At 49.8% G+C, this 17,654-nt stretch overlaps 1 protein-coding gene across 3 annotated transcripts in view; it reads right to left on the minus strand.

Annotated features, from left to right (window-relative positions):
- LOC144138484 (uncharacterized) overlaps positions 1-8,786 on the minus strand; it is a 248,922-nt gene extending 240,136 nt beyond the window's left edge. For 2 of the 3 annotated variants that reach the window (XM_077670780.1, XM_077670779.1), the window contains exons 1-7: positions 8,628-8,785; positions 8,241-8,435; positions 7,623-7,749; positions 5,767-5,887; positions 4,559-4,653; positions 3,900-4,044; positions 930-1,135 (exon numbers count right to left, since the gene is read on the minus strand). In XM_077670780.1, coding sequence (XP_077526906.1) covers positions 930-1,135; positions 3,900-4,044; positions 4,559-4,653; positions 5,767-5,887; positions 7,623-7,749; positions 8,241-8,425 — 879 coding nt within the window. In that variant the 5' untranslated portion in view covers positions 8,426-8,435; positions 8,628-8,785. Of the gene's footprint in view, positions 1-929; positions 1,136-3,899; positions 4,045-4,558; positions 4,654-5,766; positions 5,888-7,622; positions 7,750-8,240; positions 8,454-8,627 lie in introns of all 3 variants that reach the window. The other variant, XM_077670781.1, reaches the window with a different exon arrangement.
- Positions 8,787-17,654: the final 8,868 nt, after the last annotated feature.

Raw genomic sequence — 17,654 nt, forward strand, 5'->3', positions numbered from 1 at the left:
GCACGCCCGTAGTATATAAACTAATCTAAAACCATTATGTCAGGCATATTCCACGGAGACTACGTCAATGCAGACGCGAGTGCACCAGTGTGTGGTGCGCTGACATGTGGGGCTATCATATCTCGGGTCAGAAGTGCAAAACCTGTCGGTGTCAACATGGAGGGAAAGGAGGAAGCACCAGTGCCATCGTGTGCTAGAAAATAGTGACCGGATTGAACGCTGCCGGCTTCTCCTTCACTCTTGAAGGCGGCAGAGAAAAGGCGTTCCACCACCTTCACTAATTGCAGCAAAAAGTGCTGGCTCTCGCCTTCAAAAGCAAAAGGCAGACTGCGATAGCAGGCTTTTTCAACCATTAACATTGCTGACATGCCCTACTGCACCTCAATCGCAGTTTGCTGTAGGTATTCTTCACTTCATTACTTTGAACTTTCATTCGAACTAACATGGTTGCGGTTCGAATTAACGAGAGTTTACCGTAACGCGTGCCAGGAGGAAACCTGGCTCGCAGTGTCTAGGCGAGCGACACTTCAACAAGCGTGCCATCGTGCCCTGAGGAGAAGCGTTCAATCTTTACGTGGCACAGTTCGCCAACATGCTCAGACATTACCTGTGACAGCAAGAACATCAATTATTGTTTGTGAAAGACCATTTCAAGTTCTGGGAATGTGTCGCATGGGTTCAAAGCCCACGTGCATAGGGGCACATTTTGAAGAACTCAGCCTTGCACAGCCCCCTTTGAAGGAAAGCCTACCAAAGCTGGCAGCAGTGTGGGAACAGCAGCAGTTGTTGCGTAAAAGTTATCCTAAGATCTTCCTTGCAAAGCAAGCGCTCTAAACGTGACAACTTGTATTCCAACGGCTAACCGTCTAACCTAGACAAACTGAGCATCCTGCCAGTTGCCTCCAACTCATTAAAGAGGAACCACAGACCTCCTCGTTGTGGGTGTCCCAGGAGAGGCCCAGGAGCCGCTGCTGCTCCCTGAGGGCCTCCACCTCGCTGCGGAGGGCCAACAGGCTCTGCTGCTGACGCTGCTCCTTCTGCTGCAGGCTCCGTTGGTCCTCCTGTCGGCCACACTGCTCTCGCAGAAGGGCCTGCTGCCTGGCCAGCTGCTCCCTCAACTCCTCCTTCTGGCCATCTGGGACAAGGAAGGAAAGGGCGGCACTCGGGAGGGGCATGCCAAGGAGCTGTGCTGACAGCCGGACAGAACAAAATGAGCTGTTCATGGGGCTATCCATTGCCTCTTTAGCGCAAGACCTCCCTCCCATCCCCGCTTGCTCTCCACAGTGTTTGTTCCCTCAATCAGAGGTGGAGAGAGAGAAAAAATGGCCGGAGCACTTCAGTCTGCTTATGTTCCTAATGGCTTCACCTCGTGATTCTTGAAGACTGCCTCACTACTACATCATGTTTGCCTCTCCTCCTCCACTTTGTGCTTCTTAATCTTCTGGCACGAATTGCTTTGACAGGCACACTGGCCAGAATCGGTTCTCGGTGGCCGAGGTGCAGCCAGCACGCTGTTGAGACTGGGTCATCCCAACTTGTCACCATTGTTGGGACTGGCCTTCCCAGCACTGTCATCACTCTTGGGAATCGGCCGTCCTGACGCTGTCACCACTGTTGCGACTGCCCATCCGAGCGCAGCCACCGGTGTAGCAACGCTGCCTCGCTCCGTGCGCTATCAACGCGGCCAGAGCAGAGCGATGAAGTTCTCGAGCCGACGAAATGTTGAAGCAACATTTATATACAGTACAGTTAAACCTCGATGTAACAAAGTCGGTAAAATTCGTAATTTTCTTCATTACATTGAAATTTCGTTACATTGAAATTCGCGGTTATAATGAAGTTTTCATCCCGTGAAGCGTTTCCTGAAAAAGAAAACGTGGCGCGCATACACGGCCAGCGCACTGTTTCTGTTTCTATCGGTGCTTAATCGTCTACGCGAGCATCAGCGTGATCCGCATGGAGCGTTTTCTTCCCGCAAAAACACGCCCCGCAAGCCACAGGTGCGCTGACGCAGCCGCGGAGACCACCCGCGCGATGCGGGTAGCTCCAGCGACCGATTCTAACCGCTCGCTGAAACGCAACTCGAGGGGCAAACGAGAGGAGTATGCGAGAAAAAAAGCGGATAACGTGGGCGAAATTTCCACTGTAAAACGTCATACGCGCCGCTTACGAGAGCGCCCATCAAATATCCTTCGCGGCGGCCTTATTGTCTAGCCAGCCGACATCCCCGAGCACTTCGAAGCTCCCGCCATAGGGTGCACGCCTCCCCATTGGCGAAACCATAGCGAAACTGGTCAGGCTCCGCCCACTGCCGCGCGCAGCGCGAGTCACTTCCCACCGCCGGCACGCAATCGCAGACGCCGGTGTGAAAAAAAAAAAAGGCGCATGCAAGGCTCATAAAGATTCACAAATGCTTGCTGGGACGACGAAACCCAACAAGCATGAGCTAACTCCAACGAAGTGCAAAGCGGTGGCTTGCGGCGGCAGCGGCAACGCCAGAGGCGATTAGGCTTACCACCACGGAGGATATTTGATGGGCGCTTTCGTAAGCGGCACGTGTCACGTTTGCAATGAAAATTTCGCCCATGTTATCCGCTTTTTTTCTCGTATGCCCCTCGAGTTGCGTTTCAGCGAGAGGTTAGAAGCGGTCGCTAGAACTGCCCGCATCGTGCGGGTGGTCGTGCGGGTGGCCGTCGCATGACATGCACTGGACGCACTCTCCTTCTGCCGCTGGCAATGTACTGAGGTGGCGCAGCGGTAATGCACTCAACCCCTACCTACCCTGGAAGCCCTGTGGGTATAATCCCATCAGAACTCAAATGGATTTTTTTTATTTACTCTTTACAACAGCATCATTTCCTGTACCATATGACGATGACAACCAGTATTTCACCGAATCAAACTCTTTTGCCTTAGAACAGCGAAGGGCTCAGGGAGACTCCCTGCGGTATCCCCTCCTGCTTTTGTTAGGTACTACAATCCCACCCTTATTCCCACACTTTCCTCAGTATCTACTGTTGTGTGCATTTGGATGCAACTGCAACCGAATCTATGACGAATAAGAATTGCAAAAAGTTGCTTTTGCTCTGGAAAAAGGACAGAGCCACCCCTTCCCGCTTGTGGCCAAGGTTGGACTGAGAACAATGAGCATCTCCTCTATTAGCAGTGGTGGCTTGTGTATATCCAATGTGTGTTTTTTTTTTTGTTAAAGCCAGATCATTAAATGGTCAACCAAACGTAAATGCCGGTGCTCAACGTCTGCAGCATTGAAGCGGCTCCTAAACCTCTTATCGAATGAGATGTGTTCCATTGCATGCCGTCCTCATAGATTTGGCCTCATAGATTTGGCATCACTCTGTGGAGTCAAATACGTAAATTAGTGCTGCTGAAAGTGCAGCTCATAATGCCTGCATGGTACATCAAACACTTTGAAAAAAATATATATTTTACATGCGCACACACACATGCATGCAGGCACTCTCATGGTGACAACCTTACACTCATGCAGTCGATCTCTCTTGTTTACACAATCACTCCCACACTGTAAAGTGATTTACACCTTTAAGTATGTAAATCTGTGTCTATAACTAACACCCTTACACCCTAGCAAAAACACAATGCACCCTTTTAAAGGGTGTTTTATCCTTAATTACACCCTATGAAAGGGCATTTTCCCTTGGTTTTTGATAGGGTGTAAGGTTGTTAGTTTTAAACAAAAAGGGTGTAAATCAATTTAAAGTGCACACTCTCGATCCTTCCCCAATCTGACACAGTTAGCTGTTTGCCAAGGCACATTCCACACATGAAGGCAGATAGATCGAAGCGCTTCCTCTGCTGTCTCCTCATCTAGCAGAAAGTTCTTTTTGTGAACTCGCGGAGCAAAGGGAAGAGAAACTCACTGATCTGCTTGATGGCCTCCTCGTTCGCCTCCACTTCAGCCCTCCCCATCTCAAAGTGCTGCTCCATCTCGGCAAAGTAAGTTTCAAAATTCTTCACCTTCATCTTCGCGTGCTCCAGGTGCGCTTCCAGCGCCTCCTCTTCCTCCTGCAGAAAAGCAAGCAAGCCAGACTTAAGCCAACACAAGCCAGGGCAAGCACAAAATCCAAACAAGCAAGGCAAGGTGGCAAGCCAAACGGGGCAGACACAAGCCAACAAAAGTCAAACAAGACATCCAGGCAAGGTCACCAATCAAGCCAGCAGAAGTAGCAGGTTCGGTACCCACTCTGGACGCACGTTTTTCTTCACTCAACATAAAACAAAAAGGTTAACTTCACTAATACAAATCATAATCAACAAAAAAGTGAAACCATTCCCTTGTGGGTTCTTTTGGTGTTCTAGACTTGTCGCTTTCCTTTTTTTTGTATACCTTCAATGATCCCCTCATTCCTAACAACACACACACACACACACACACACACACACACACACACACACACACACGTTTTGTGCATTCAAACATGTATAGTGGCCAGGCATGCAAACAACTAATGCTCTTCAAAGAAAAGGTGGGAGAGAAATAAAAAGTTGAGGCAAGGAACCAAAAAAGTATTGCGCTCACCGCCAGGGCGGTCAGCCTCTGCAACTCTGCCTCTTGTTCAGCCAGCCGTCCCTCGGTTTCCTCCACGGGCTCAATAGGACCAAATGTGTCCAGCACTGCAATCAGCAATAGGGGCAAGATGCACGGTTCAGCATTGATGATGAAACACTTAGGTTAGAGAGACCCTTGACACCGACTGTCATTCGTTTACTTCAAAGTGAGCATTCGCTTTAATGGCTGTTGATTAAAATGGGTAAACGCACATTAAATACCATATTCCACATGCTGCCAACACCCTCAGGCAACAATGCAGTTAACCGCAAAGATATAATTTCATATGAAGTACACAACTTTGACCGAAATGATGTTACCTGTTACCTGCCCAGCAAAGCTGATGTACTTTGAAATTTGAGTAAACCGTAGTACAGCAGAAGCAAAGTCCAAAGGATGTTGGAAAAGGTTGTCAGGGTTAACACTTGTACAGCGACGAGTACACTCATCTGGGAAACCACTTTTGTAGAAAAAGTTTTCGCGCCATTGCAGTCCTGAAGCTTGAATCACATCTAAAGCAAGCTTGCCACTAACAAGGCACTCGCCGTTCAAGTATAAAATGTTTCCCTTGAGTTTTGCAAAAGCTGCACAGCTGTTTTTATTGACGTTGTGCTGGTTCATAGTACAGAGTTCTTTTTCTCTCATGTATTGCAGAGCCAATGCATAAAGCAAAAAGAAAAAAAAAACTGGCCATTTCTTTGGCCCTATTTCTGAAACTTTTTGAAGGGCGAGCTGTCAAGGGGCCTCTGGGAGGAAGCTACGACAGAAATGCCAAGATTCTAGCGGAATGTACAACCCTTCAACCACAATCATCTCATCATCCACTAAGCTTGTCCAGTCAGTGCAACTTCCAGAGTATTTTTTGGCCCACTGCTTGCGAGCATATTCTGCTCGTTTCAGTCCCCCTTAATCCGATTTCATGGCCTACCTCTCGGTATGCCTCCGCTGCTCATTAACAGCACAGCACTGATGCCACCAAACACGACATCACAACCGGAAGCGACATCACTTCCGTCTACCCCCGGTAACACCAGCTCCAGTTGCAATGTCACTTCCCGTTTAATCGAGGCTAGCCAGGACACTCGTCAGAAAAGTGCCGAGAGTTTGGCCCGAGAAATTCCAAGTGATTAAAAGAACTTAAACTCTGACAGAGGTGCAGAAGAAGCACAGCAGCTCACCAAGCCTATCGAGAAACTTGTCATCATCGCCTTCTTTGGACTCCAGGCAGTAGCGCAGAAGGATGCCAAAGTTGCTGCCGGCCATTTGGAAACCGGGGGAGCCCATCGGAGGGGCATCCGTCTGGGAAACGGACACGCACACACAAATAGAAATTTGAGCACCAACGGAGGAAACTTCGCTTGTGGCAAGAAGTGGGCCAATCAGGGAGTGGCTTCTGACCAAAGCTCCACAATGCTCGTATTTGACGCACTTTATTCGGGGCTACACAACGCGTTGAAACTGTTCCCTCCGAATTTCCTAATTAACTCGCTTGGGTAATACCACCAGCTAATTCTCGCAATTTTGTCTTGACCACTATGGTATTCCATTTTTGTTTACTGTACAGCCACTCCACACTGTATTGCTCATCTAAAGCTCGTATTTAAAGAGAGAGAGAGGAAGAACAGTCTTTATTGTCATCCCTTTTAAGATGAATGCACCGTGCGGAAAAGTCCGGTACCTTCGTCCCATCAGACGGCGGTCAGGAACCCGTGGTCCCTGGCGGCGTCCTCTGACAGTTTGATGACAGCAGCTTGTACCTCGGAAAAAGGGCTGAGCAGTGCGGCCTCCCACTGCTCACTACTTCTTACATGTATTATTTTTCCATTGGGTTTATTGGGGCATTGCCAGGCCATATGTTGCAGTGTGGCTGCTGCAATGTTGCACCGCTTGCATCTGTCCGTGTACTTATTTGGGTAGCTGCGGTGACACAGGGCAGGGTGAGGGAACGTATTTTATTGCAACCTGCGCCAAGCCACTGTTTGCCATTTGTTTAGCGCAGTGTGGGCAGCCGGAAATGTCAGTCGGCTCCGCCTATAGTGTTCGGTAATCTCTCGGTAAGTTGCCAGTCTCTCTCCCCCCCCTCCACCCCCCATCACAGATGGCACGTTGTCGGTTTCGAAGTCAGCCTCGTTAGTGTATCCTCTGGCTGCTCCATGTGCCATCTCGTTCCACGTGAGAGACGAGTAAGCTGGCGTCCATATTAGGCAGATGCTCCTTGAAACTGGGGTCACGCAGTTTGTAAGGATTTTGGCGGCTGTGGTGGAGATCCTATCGCACGCATAGGCATCATGGGATCAGGTTGCATTGGACTGTGCGAAGTTTACGTGTAAACCTCCCGCCAGCACAATAGATATGTAATCTGTAAGGCATAAACTGATAGCTTTAAAACTTACAAAACTGGCACCGAAATCGCATTTTAAATCAAGCAGATCACGCTGAATGTTGTGCGGTAGCGGATTTGTGTTTTTTAGCGCCCATTCATGTTACCGTGCACGCCAATGCTCCTTCAATCACCACTATTATTCCTCTGAGCGAACAACACGTGTCCGTCCCAATGAGAGTTAAAAGTGCAGTTGCTGATAACGGTGCTAGTGCAGTTATCATCCGATTAGGAAACTTGTGAAAGATGCATCGGTGGTGGCGAGGGGAATAACACCTGTTAAATACGGGTTGGCGGTGGCAAGGAAGAGCACTGGAGAGGCGCCGAGTAAATGCGCTTCACCGGAATGAAAACTTGGGGGGTTAGACTATACTGCTTCGCAGTAAAAACAAATCTGGGCAGCTACCGTGACACACAAAGCACGAACAGCAAAGAAATCAGCAAGTCGTTACAGCAGGCTCCGCAAGTTTTCAGCAGTGCAAAGCAGTTAGTACAATAAAAAGTGTGACAGACTCTTGCTCCTATAGACGAAAGAGAATGCCTTGCATTAAAACCCCAACGAATGCATTCGGGCTGCCCTTTTAATGTGTTTGGAGACTAGGACTACCAAAGTTCCCTTCCTGCCACCTTCTCGACTAACAATTCGTAACTCACCAGGAAGAGCTTTTCCACGCTCTCAGCCAGACATTCCTTGTCCGTGAATGGTGGCGTGTCTTTTACACTCGCCGGCCGCTGGGCATTTTGGCTGGGACGGCCGTCCAAGCAGGTCAGGCTCGACGACCTGAGTGAAAATAGGAAAGGGAAACCACCAGAAAGATAACTTCCCTGCGGCAACCTTAATACCAACTGCCGCCTCAAAGAGAAAAAGAAATGTCAGCACGACTGCTTGGCTTATTACAAACCGCATAAAAAAGTAACAGCACGGGAATTTAACGTTATTTATATCCCCAAACACTCCGGATCTACCGACAGATCTAGCTGTACAGCTTCCCTCCATTCAGTCAACTAGCTTTTGTTCTACGAACCAAACATCTGGTCGTCCCTAGAGCGCACTACAAATACGGGCTACAAGCCGCCAAATTGGCTACGCACTTCCAGCGGTCCAGTTTCAGTCGCGAGAGCAGAGTTTTTAGCCAACAACTAGAGCCGCTTCTTTCATTTCCAGAAACTCGAGCGACAGACAAGAACTTCCCCACAGTCGTACAAGTTCCAGAAGGGTGCGACAGGTGCATAACGTCGCAAACGCTGACGTGAGAGCAAAAATTGACGCACCTCCTAGAACCAGCTATGGCGGCGGCAGCCGGAGTCCCCGAACGCGGGGACGTTCGGCCGCTGCGAGCCGACAGAGGCCCCATAGAGGGCCTGGCGTCCACCGACGAGCTCCGGCGGGGAACCTGCGCGCGCAGCGTAGCGAGGTTCATCTTCGAAGTCGAGGGCTTCGACTGCATACGGTCCATGGTGCGCGACCTGGAAGGAACGTTCGAACTGTTGAGAAAAAGAAAGAAAACGAGACAGGTGAGAGACCGGAGACACCGCCCACTATCGTAGCGTCACACCCCGCGTTTCCGACGACGCACTCGCAAGCGAAAACAGACTACGCACGTAGTCATCGTAGTCGAGTAAATGCGCGAATGGTGCGAGTGCGGACAAGCGTCTTACTTGGTGCAGGGCGCCGCTGTTGTACCAAGCGAAGATCAGCTGCAAGTGCCTCCCGCCCGAAGCAATAGGGCACGGACCACCGGAACCGACTGTAAATGAACTGGGTGAAACGGCAAGAACGCCGCTGAAGCCGGTCACACACTTCAGACTAGCGACAGTGTTTTACACATAACCAGGAAACATGGCGTCCAAATCAAATCTCTCGCGCGCCGCGCGCTTTTTTTTTTTTTTTTGTGCAAGTTCTCATCACGTGGCCAGCATTGGGGCGAATCTTAGCGTGTAAACATGTCATCATGTAATCCTGTAAATTAAAAACATAGAAAAATATTTAAACAATAAAGAGTTCAAACTTTAAAAGTTGTCAAATACATTTATTCTAGAACAGCAACATCTTATGTAGTGTATCACTGCGACGGAGTGATGGACTCGTGACGTCATCGCGCGCGCCCGTTTTGAAATATCTTTAAACACCTGTGAAGTGAATCTTCAATAATAATAACAATAAAAAATCTTCAAGCTAAGGGTACGGGGAGCGGTTTTTCGCGCTTGGCCGGACACATAGCGTGACGTAGCGCCTGTGGAAATGAGGGACTGCAGTGGCCTGAAGAAAATTGAGAGGGGTTCGGGCCAGGTGCGGGTCGTTTCTTTTGAGGCGGTGTTCCGCAACTGCCTACCTCGAAGAGCTCTGGCCAAAACTAGGGTTCGAGGATGGCCTCGACAACGCTACAGATGTACGCACGACGAAAGAGCGACTGCAACTCTGGCAGCGATCGGTTCGGCTCGGTGCGGCTGTCGATCTAGACGGTGCAGTGAATGATGACAGTGTAGTGAGAGAGAGAGAGAGAGAGAGAGAGAGAGAGAGAGAGAGAGAGAGAGAGAGAGAGAGAGAGAGAGAGAGAGAGAGAGAAGTAAACTTTATTGAGAATGTCCGGCGGAGGTAGCGGGGAGGACCGCGCAGGGTCGCCCGCCACCCGACGTAGTTAAAGGGAAGGTGAAGCGGTTTTAGAATTAAAAGAAAAGTTGACTAGCAGCAAGTACACATTGAATAGCTCCCGTGTACGAAGTATTTTCGCAATACATGCAATAGAAGCGGCGCAATGAGCAAACAAAAGTGGCCCGATGCCCCGCCCCCATCTCGCCGCGCGATGCCGGAAGACCGAAGAGCGCGGGCGAAAACCGGCTGAAAAACGTCATACCTGGACTTCCGGCCGGATCGGCCGCCTCGGCCATGCTCTTATCGCCGTGTTTCCTTGTGAATGATACTTGTTGTTGTTGTGGTTTATAGCACTCATTTGTACAATTTTCGTGTTTAAAAAGTATGCACGAACGCCAAACGAGGCATACGTTGTCATGCTGTATTCCTATGCAGAATAATGCCACGCCGGGATGCTTGATAACATACGGAAGCGACAGCCGAGGTGGCTGTGCTTGACAGAGAATATACTACACTACGTTAAATACTTAAACCGCTCCAATGCGGTTTTTTTTTTTTTTTTTTTTGATGCGACGGACGTGAATGTTCACATTAGATTCTAGATTTAGGAAGGATGGGGAATACTGCTGTACTTTGGCCGGGGATGTTTCGTTCAATTCCAGAAACCAAGTCACATTTGTTCAGGACATACTTGTTTCGTTAAACGCGTCGGTTTTCCTTCCCTATGGGCTCAGGACAGTGTTCAAAAAAACAATTTTTTGGCGAAACTAAAACAAGGGGCCAGTCCTGATAGAAGTTCCCTCCCAGCTAAGAGGTAAACAGTATTTATACAAAGTAAAAGAACCAAGACAACCAGATTACTTATTTTGCAAGTATACATGTCACGATAAGGTGATGTTTGTTTTGGAATTTAAAAAAACACCACTCCGAACCACCACCGTGCCATAATTTGTGTTGACTGCGGGGGCCTTATTTTTTGCCCAAGATTCCGTGTGGCTGCATATTATAACCTGGCAAGCACTTGTTGTCACTGAACCTCAAGTGTGCTCCAGTGATAGTCGGTGATATATATAGTGATGATACTAAAAAAATTAGGAGCGAAGAGTAAATATACGGCCTCTGTCCGACTAGCGCGGTAAATGCTTAAATCTAGAAATGCTGAAACAGGCCAACGATTCATTATCACAAACGTTTGGTGATTGTTACCTAAAGTAACGTAACTACAACGTAACTGCCTTGTCCGACTGGTCTGTTAATTATAACGAGGTGGCCGTAATATTGTAGCAGAATGCGCAACGCACAAGCGAAAATCAAGCCCTACTACAGCCAATAATGCTGAGCAGGCACTAGTATGCTGCAGTGTTTTCAGAATAAATGCATGTGAAGCAGTAAGACGCCACTCATCGAAGTGCAGCTAGCAATCGCGGAGGCGCCGTAGCGCCGCTGCCGAAATCGCGCGCGCGTGTGGGTCTGTGTACGGGGATGAGTAACGGGGCTGGGGTGGGCGACAACGAACAAAGGAAATGCGGAAGCAGAGTCTGCTTGTTGGTTTATGCGTGTACCGGCAAGATGTGTCTCGCATATACGTTTACAGCGCATGAACGCTTTTTTTTCGCGTAGTGCACGTACGTGCTTTTCGCTGGTAGATTGTTTATAAAACGCCCATTAATCTTCGGCATAAACGGTTTTGTGTATAATAAGAAACATTTAAGGCAGTACCTAATATTAACAGAAGGTATAAAATCCCTCTATGCTGGTTGCCCAATTCAAAAATATTTTGATGGAACCCACTAGTCGACGTCACAGTCACTGCTTTGGGGTTCTCTGTCGTGTAAAGCAAATTTAAGCTCCAAGATAATTGAACCAGCAGCACGGGAAATTATAAACCAAACTTCCAGTCATGTGCGAAAATTAAACTGCAAGCTAAATTGCCACAAAGGCAACCGTGCGATCGTTCGCAATGCTTCCGACAACCCGCGCGGCCGAAGGGTGTCCTCCTTTGACGTCATGACGGGCGCAACCAATCAGGGGCGTCAAAAGACGAAAAGCGCGCGTCTTTCAAACGGGGCCGCGCTTTTTGCAAGATAAATGCCACTTGTACTCATGTACGATAAATTTCAATGTGATATTCGGAATCAGCGCGCAAGAAACTATATAACTGTTAATCTAACTCAATTTTTTTGGAAAGCGTTTCAGCTTCCCTTTAAGGCGTCTTCGGGGTGTTGCCTCCCCGGACGTACATATATACACAAGACTGCAGGACAACTGCTACCTTCAGTCTTCTCGTTGGTGGCGGCGGTGCAGTGACTTCAGGCATTCAGTCGCCTTTTTTTTTTGTCCTTTTATTTTTTTCTTTTAAATGTATTTTGTTAATTTTTTTACCCGCCTTGGACACGTCGGTGTCCACCCGCTACAAAGGGCTCGTAGCCACAGTGATCATCATCATCACCATCACTCCAGCGCAGGATCCCCATCGGCTAAGAACTTCCGAAGTTTTGTCTCTAGGCGCTTCCGGCCTTGGAGTCTGCCACAGGGATGTTGCGACCGCCCTACACTCCTACGTTGCGGCGGCAGGCCGGTTTTCCTGCTAGCCAGCTAAGCGTTCACATTTATTTCATTTTTCTTCCTGACTCTACCTTCATATTATACGTATTAAAAATTTCCTTTCTGTATTTCCTTTTCTAAATTTTGAGATCTAAAATATTAGAGGTCACATTCTGATTAGGTACAAAGCTTCTTGGCCAATCCCCCGCGTGGGTATGTGCCATAATCTGAGGCAACCAACCAAACAACCAACCTTCGGGGTTACCGTTTGAATTGCTAAACGGTGCTGATTAATGGGTAATTCGGGTTTCATTCTCAACTAAGTTTCCTTTTACAGCCTGTTTCCGGAAATAAGTATTTTGAAGTCCCCACGTATTTAACCGGTTTAGCCCTGGCCCCCCTTGTGGGTACGTGCCAAAATATTTGAGGACATCATCATCATCATCATCAACAACTTGGCTACCACTGAAAACCCTTGACCACTGAAGCCGCCGACCAGGGACATTCGTGGAGGCCACAAACGACCTCACCCCAACCGGGTGAATATGAGCGGTGGAACTACAAGCGCCTAGTGAACGTGAACTTCGACATCAACTCTGCAGTGATCGGCCACTTCGAATTGAGCGGAGCGACGACGTGGCTGCTGCGCCAGCTGGTGGGATGGCCTCCACGAGTACGTCGCTCTTCCCGTGGAGGTTTTTCGGAGCGATGAGCTGGCCGCCACCGTCGAGAACGAGATGCCGCACGCGGGACTGCGGAATGAGCAGCAACTGCGCAACCACGCCGCGGAGTGGCTGTCCCGCACTGGAGTTCCACGCATCTGCGCACCGCAGCATCCTACTCCGCCGTGCTTAAGGGATTCGTGTTGATTCCAATCCCCGACGACAACAAACCGTCGGCGGTATTCTACGGCTGTCTACCAGCGTCGCCCAACGCAGCAGGTGTGCGAGCCACGGCCGCGTCCACAGCTCCAGCCGCACAACCCGTCCGTGGTTTTATTTTTCATCGACCAATGAAAAAGACGCCTTTCTCAACGCGTTAGGACGTTGTGCACCGAACCGAAGATAGAGCACGGACGGCATGCTGACGCGTTTATTACTCTGAATCCCTATTTATTCGGTATGTATCGTTAGTTTTTACAACGCCAGCATGGAAAAAAAAGGCACCCCTCACCCCCCCCCCTTCCCCCCCCCCCCCCAAAAAAAAAAAGGAACAGGAGGAACAGTCGGCGAACGATGGTTAGAATGGCTCAAACTCGCCCGACGCGAGGACTGGGGAAACGCTTCAACGGAGCAAATTCGGAAGACTGCGAAAACCCAACATTAGCCCGTGCATGAAATACCTTCCCCTCGTACGGCTGCGTCCTTCCCATGCTAGTGACAAAGGCAGTTCACCCGATCTCCCCGATAAACGCAGTTCGCCCGATGTGAGACGCAGCTCGAAGCGCGTGAAACTCAACTCCGCTAAAGGTGGTGTCACTAAGAAACGCGGCAAGAAGCGCGAAGGCCAGGCCTTCGTTGAGGAAAAATGCACAAAAGTGGACTTCATTGCAAGCTCCCAAAGAGCCCGAGAAAGTGAAGTCAGCTGCGCCTGCTGACCAGTATATCCTTGAGGGTCTGCCTTGGTCAAAGATCGGCAACCATCCTTTCAGGCCTGCCATGGTTTCATTTGACCCGGTGAGTGGAATTTACGCGAATATATAATCAAGAACAGCCTTCGGCTGTATCAAGTTCAGTACATCGGTCATGAGCTTCAGAATTGCTGGACGCAACCCAAACGGACATTACTTTGGTGGCAAGATCGGCTGCCATCCTTTCTGGCCTGCCATGGTTTCATTTGACCCGGTGAGTGGAATTTACGCGAATATATAATCAAGAACAGCCTTCGGCTGTATCAAGTTCAGTACATCGGTCATGAGCTTCAGAATTGCTGGTCGCAACCCAAACGGACATTACTTTGGTGGCAAGATCGGCTGCCATCCTTTCTGGCCTTCCATGGTTTCATTTAACCCGATAAGTGGAATATACACGAAGCTAGTCAAGAACAGCCCTCCGCTGTATCATGTTCAGTACTTCGGCCCTGGAGCCCAACATGGCTGGACGCAACCCAAGCGCACATTACCGCAAGGTCTCAACAAATTCGCGGCGCTGAGTAACCTGGAGCGGCCGCCTCACGACGTGCCTACTCGCAAGCGGGACGACTGGCTCGTAGCCGTCCAAGAAGCTGACGAGGCGAGCGAGATGACGCGTGCGCAGCGCAAGCAGAAGCTCACTTTCGAGTGCCCGGATGCTGTTGCCGTGGCGACCGTCTACTCATTCGCCAACCCGGAGGCGCAAGACCAACTATCGTCACGGGCTGCACTTCTAGCGCCCCGGGTTTCAGTGATTGTGGCGAAGATGACGGGCGCAGCTCCCTCCAGCACGTTTTCGGACCAGACGGCGGGTGCCCCTCGCACCGCAACTCCGTGTGTCTGGAACGGCGTTACTCCAACCCGCCTCGCACAGGCGTATCAATCGCTCAGGATTAGCAGTCCATCAGTAGCCGGAGAGACATTGTACCCGGAATGCCTGCCGTCTTTTTCAAAGCTCTTTTGCCTAGGTTATGGACGCTGATAGAAATGTTGGCATTGCCCGAGCTCGCAGTATGCCCGGGAGGGTAGTATACCAACTTCTGCGCGCCTCAAGTTCTCTCGCGAATGAGAAGCGGACAAGTTGATGTTTGCAGAAAATATACACTCATGATTCGATAACTCCTAATGGCTTTGCGTTTTCTTGGTCTCGCGGTTTTCTTGTCTTTGCTTGCAATTTTATGCGAGATTCTTACAACGCAACACCTTCGCTGCCATGTAGTCATTTTACAGCGAATTTTTATTTGCCGCTACACGTTTACATGGTGTGTTTTTCGCCTGCGAATTCGGCGGAACGAACATTCGCACTAGGAAGTTCGCAATGCCTGGAAATGTCGTCTACATGGCCTGCGAACGTCGCGATTTTCTCATTTCAGAGGCACATTATTTGCAAACCGAATTTATTCTGCCACGAGCGAAGCTTGTTGTTTATACAAGCAACACCAGCTGGCTGCCAAGCTTGCAGATGGTGACGTTCGCCTAGCTGTGTCCCTATTGACCGCAGGTCCGGCCCCTCTACGCAGCATGAGCCGCATTCGCGGGGGATGCTCGATTGTTCCAAACATTTGGCACTTTGCCGCAGCAACGAAAAAAGGTCGAAGCAGAAGAAAATAACTATTTACACCAGAATCCCCTAATCCGGAGCTCCCGGGATAGCCGACAGGGCATTCTCGGCGCGTTCAATTTGCACTTCCGCGCTAGAGTCGGCCAGCCTCCTTTCCCATAAGAGGAGGGGGGGGGGGTAAGATTGAGTATGGGGGGAAGGTTAGGGTTCTGTGTGCATGTCCAGAGAGTATGATAGATGTTCGGGTAGTCCCCGCAGTTAGGACACTTGGGAGTACCCGGTAATCGTTGGAATCGGTGTGTAGGTATGTTTGTAGTATAGCGGATTCCCGGCGAGTGAGTGTTCTGTGTGGTGTTGGGTGCTTTTGTCTGTTTTAAGTGCAATGCACTTCTTAAGCGACCCTGAACCTGCGTCCACCGGCGATGTCCGCGCACGTGGAGATGGGCGCGCGCAGCCTGGCCGCTGACATGGCACATACCCACGTGGGGGATTGGCCAGGAATCTCCTCGTCTTCCTTGGCAACGGGGGGAGATGGGCGCGCGCTGCCTGGCCGCTGACATGGCACATACCCACGTCGGGGATTGGCCAGGAATCTCCTCGTCTTCCTTGGCAACGGGGGGAGATGGGCGCGCGCTGCCTGGCCGCTGACATGGCACATACCCACGTGGGGGATTGGCCAGGAATCGGGCGTGAGAAGGGCTAATGCACCCGCTTAAAGGAGTACTGACACGAAATTTCAAAGCTGAGATCCGCTCTAGCAATCAAGTACAACGACAACACAAATAGGTGTCTGTGAATAAATGCATCTTTCTTTCTTTGTAGTTGTGTGTGTGTGTGTGTGATCTCTCTTTCGCGAGCATTACCGAACCGCGCAAATTCAACTCGTGCATTCGCACTTTCACATTCTTCCCCTCGGGGAAATGCGGGTAATTTTTTGACGGGCTGTCCGTAGCAGATCTTTGGTGTCAACTGCTTCTTGAGGTCCCGGTTGCGTCCTACGTTCCTTTCAATGTGGAAGTGCGTGCTCAGGCGCCCGGTGGTTCAACGCTCGGGTGAAGCACGAAGCACGAGCGGTGCCGAATCTGCGAATTCGCAGGGAAAATCGCGCCACGTAGAACAGGCATCTTTTTGCGCCCACTGGATCGAGGTGCCGCTGACGGCTGCTGTTTCACTCGCCGAATAGCCATACCAGGGCAGACATCTAGTGTGGGACTGCCCTCGCTACAGTATTCCACAGTACCGTGCCCTCACCAACGTTGCGGCGTGGACCGTAGTCGACGTCTCGCCAGTCCTGGTCCTGTCCGCCGCCTAAAGCTCCTCCTCGTGGCGTGCCCTGCTGCTTTTTCTGTTGGACCCTGCAGCATCAGTCGTTGGTGACCGGCTTCCAGGTGACCAGAGTGTTGCATCCAGGCCGCTGACGCTGTAAATGGCGGCATAATTACCCTTTCCCACTTTCCCCTTCCCCAACAATCCCCCTCCCAACCGTATACGATTATCCATAGCAGCGCCCAAACGCAACAAAATGGAATAAACGTTTTTTCAATCAATCAATCTTGCCGAATGCGCCGCTCAGGCTCAGCGGCTCCTCGTCGTCCGCCACTCCCGTGATGATAACGCGCATTCTTAACAGCAGAGCTATTTAAGGCATAGGGTTTCATGGGAAATCTGTCGCTGCAGTTGCGGACCGCCGTGGGCGGCGCCATTGCCGCTAGCGACGTTCCTCGACTACTTGGCCTCCATACAATCCATATGGCCTCTTTCTTGTCTCGAAGCCAAAATCAACAGAAAAGGGTAGCATTTTTTTCTTATTCATCGTGCATGAAGCTTCTACATAATCACCGACAAATTATTCTTTTTGGAGGTTAAATTTTATAGCAACAAAACAAATTTGATGAACCTTCTACAGTAATATTGTCGCTTTTTTTTTTCCGTCAGAGCCAACTTTTCAGCCTGTTCATGAGCCATGCCAAGGACCAGTGGAACGTGCATGACCGGTACATGACGGATCGCTCGCCGAAGCGCGGCTGCCTTAGACAGTGGCGCAAGATTTCCCTCTAGTGTATATTAGTATGAAACTCTATGATTTAAGGTTTGGTTGCGCCGTCAATTGCGCAGAAATATACCAAGAAAATGCCGAGTGCACGTGCACATTTGGGGGATTGGCCAGGAATCGGGAGTAAGGAGGACTAATGCTCCCGCTTCACAGAACTGTAGATTAGAAAAGCTTTTGAATGAAGAAACAGCATTTAATCACAAGCGAGATTTGGTAAAAAATTCTGAAGCTTCTGAACAAAAGAACGAGCTTTTAGGACGCGAAAAGAATAAAAGCTAACTGTGCAGGCGCGTATGGTCTCAGAT

This window comes from Haemaphysalis longicornis, unplaced genomic scaffold, assembly GCF_048455015.1.
Source record: "Haemaphysalis longicornis isolate Haplotype H1 unplaced genomic scaffold, Haemaphysalis longicornis Haplotype H1 scaffold_5, whole genome shotgun sequence".
In the NCBI taxonomy this organism is placed as follows: domain Eukaryota; kingdom Metazoa; phylum Arthropoda; class Arachnida; order Ixodida; family Ixodidae; genus Haemaphysalis; species Haemaphysalis longicornis.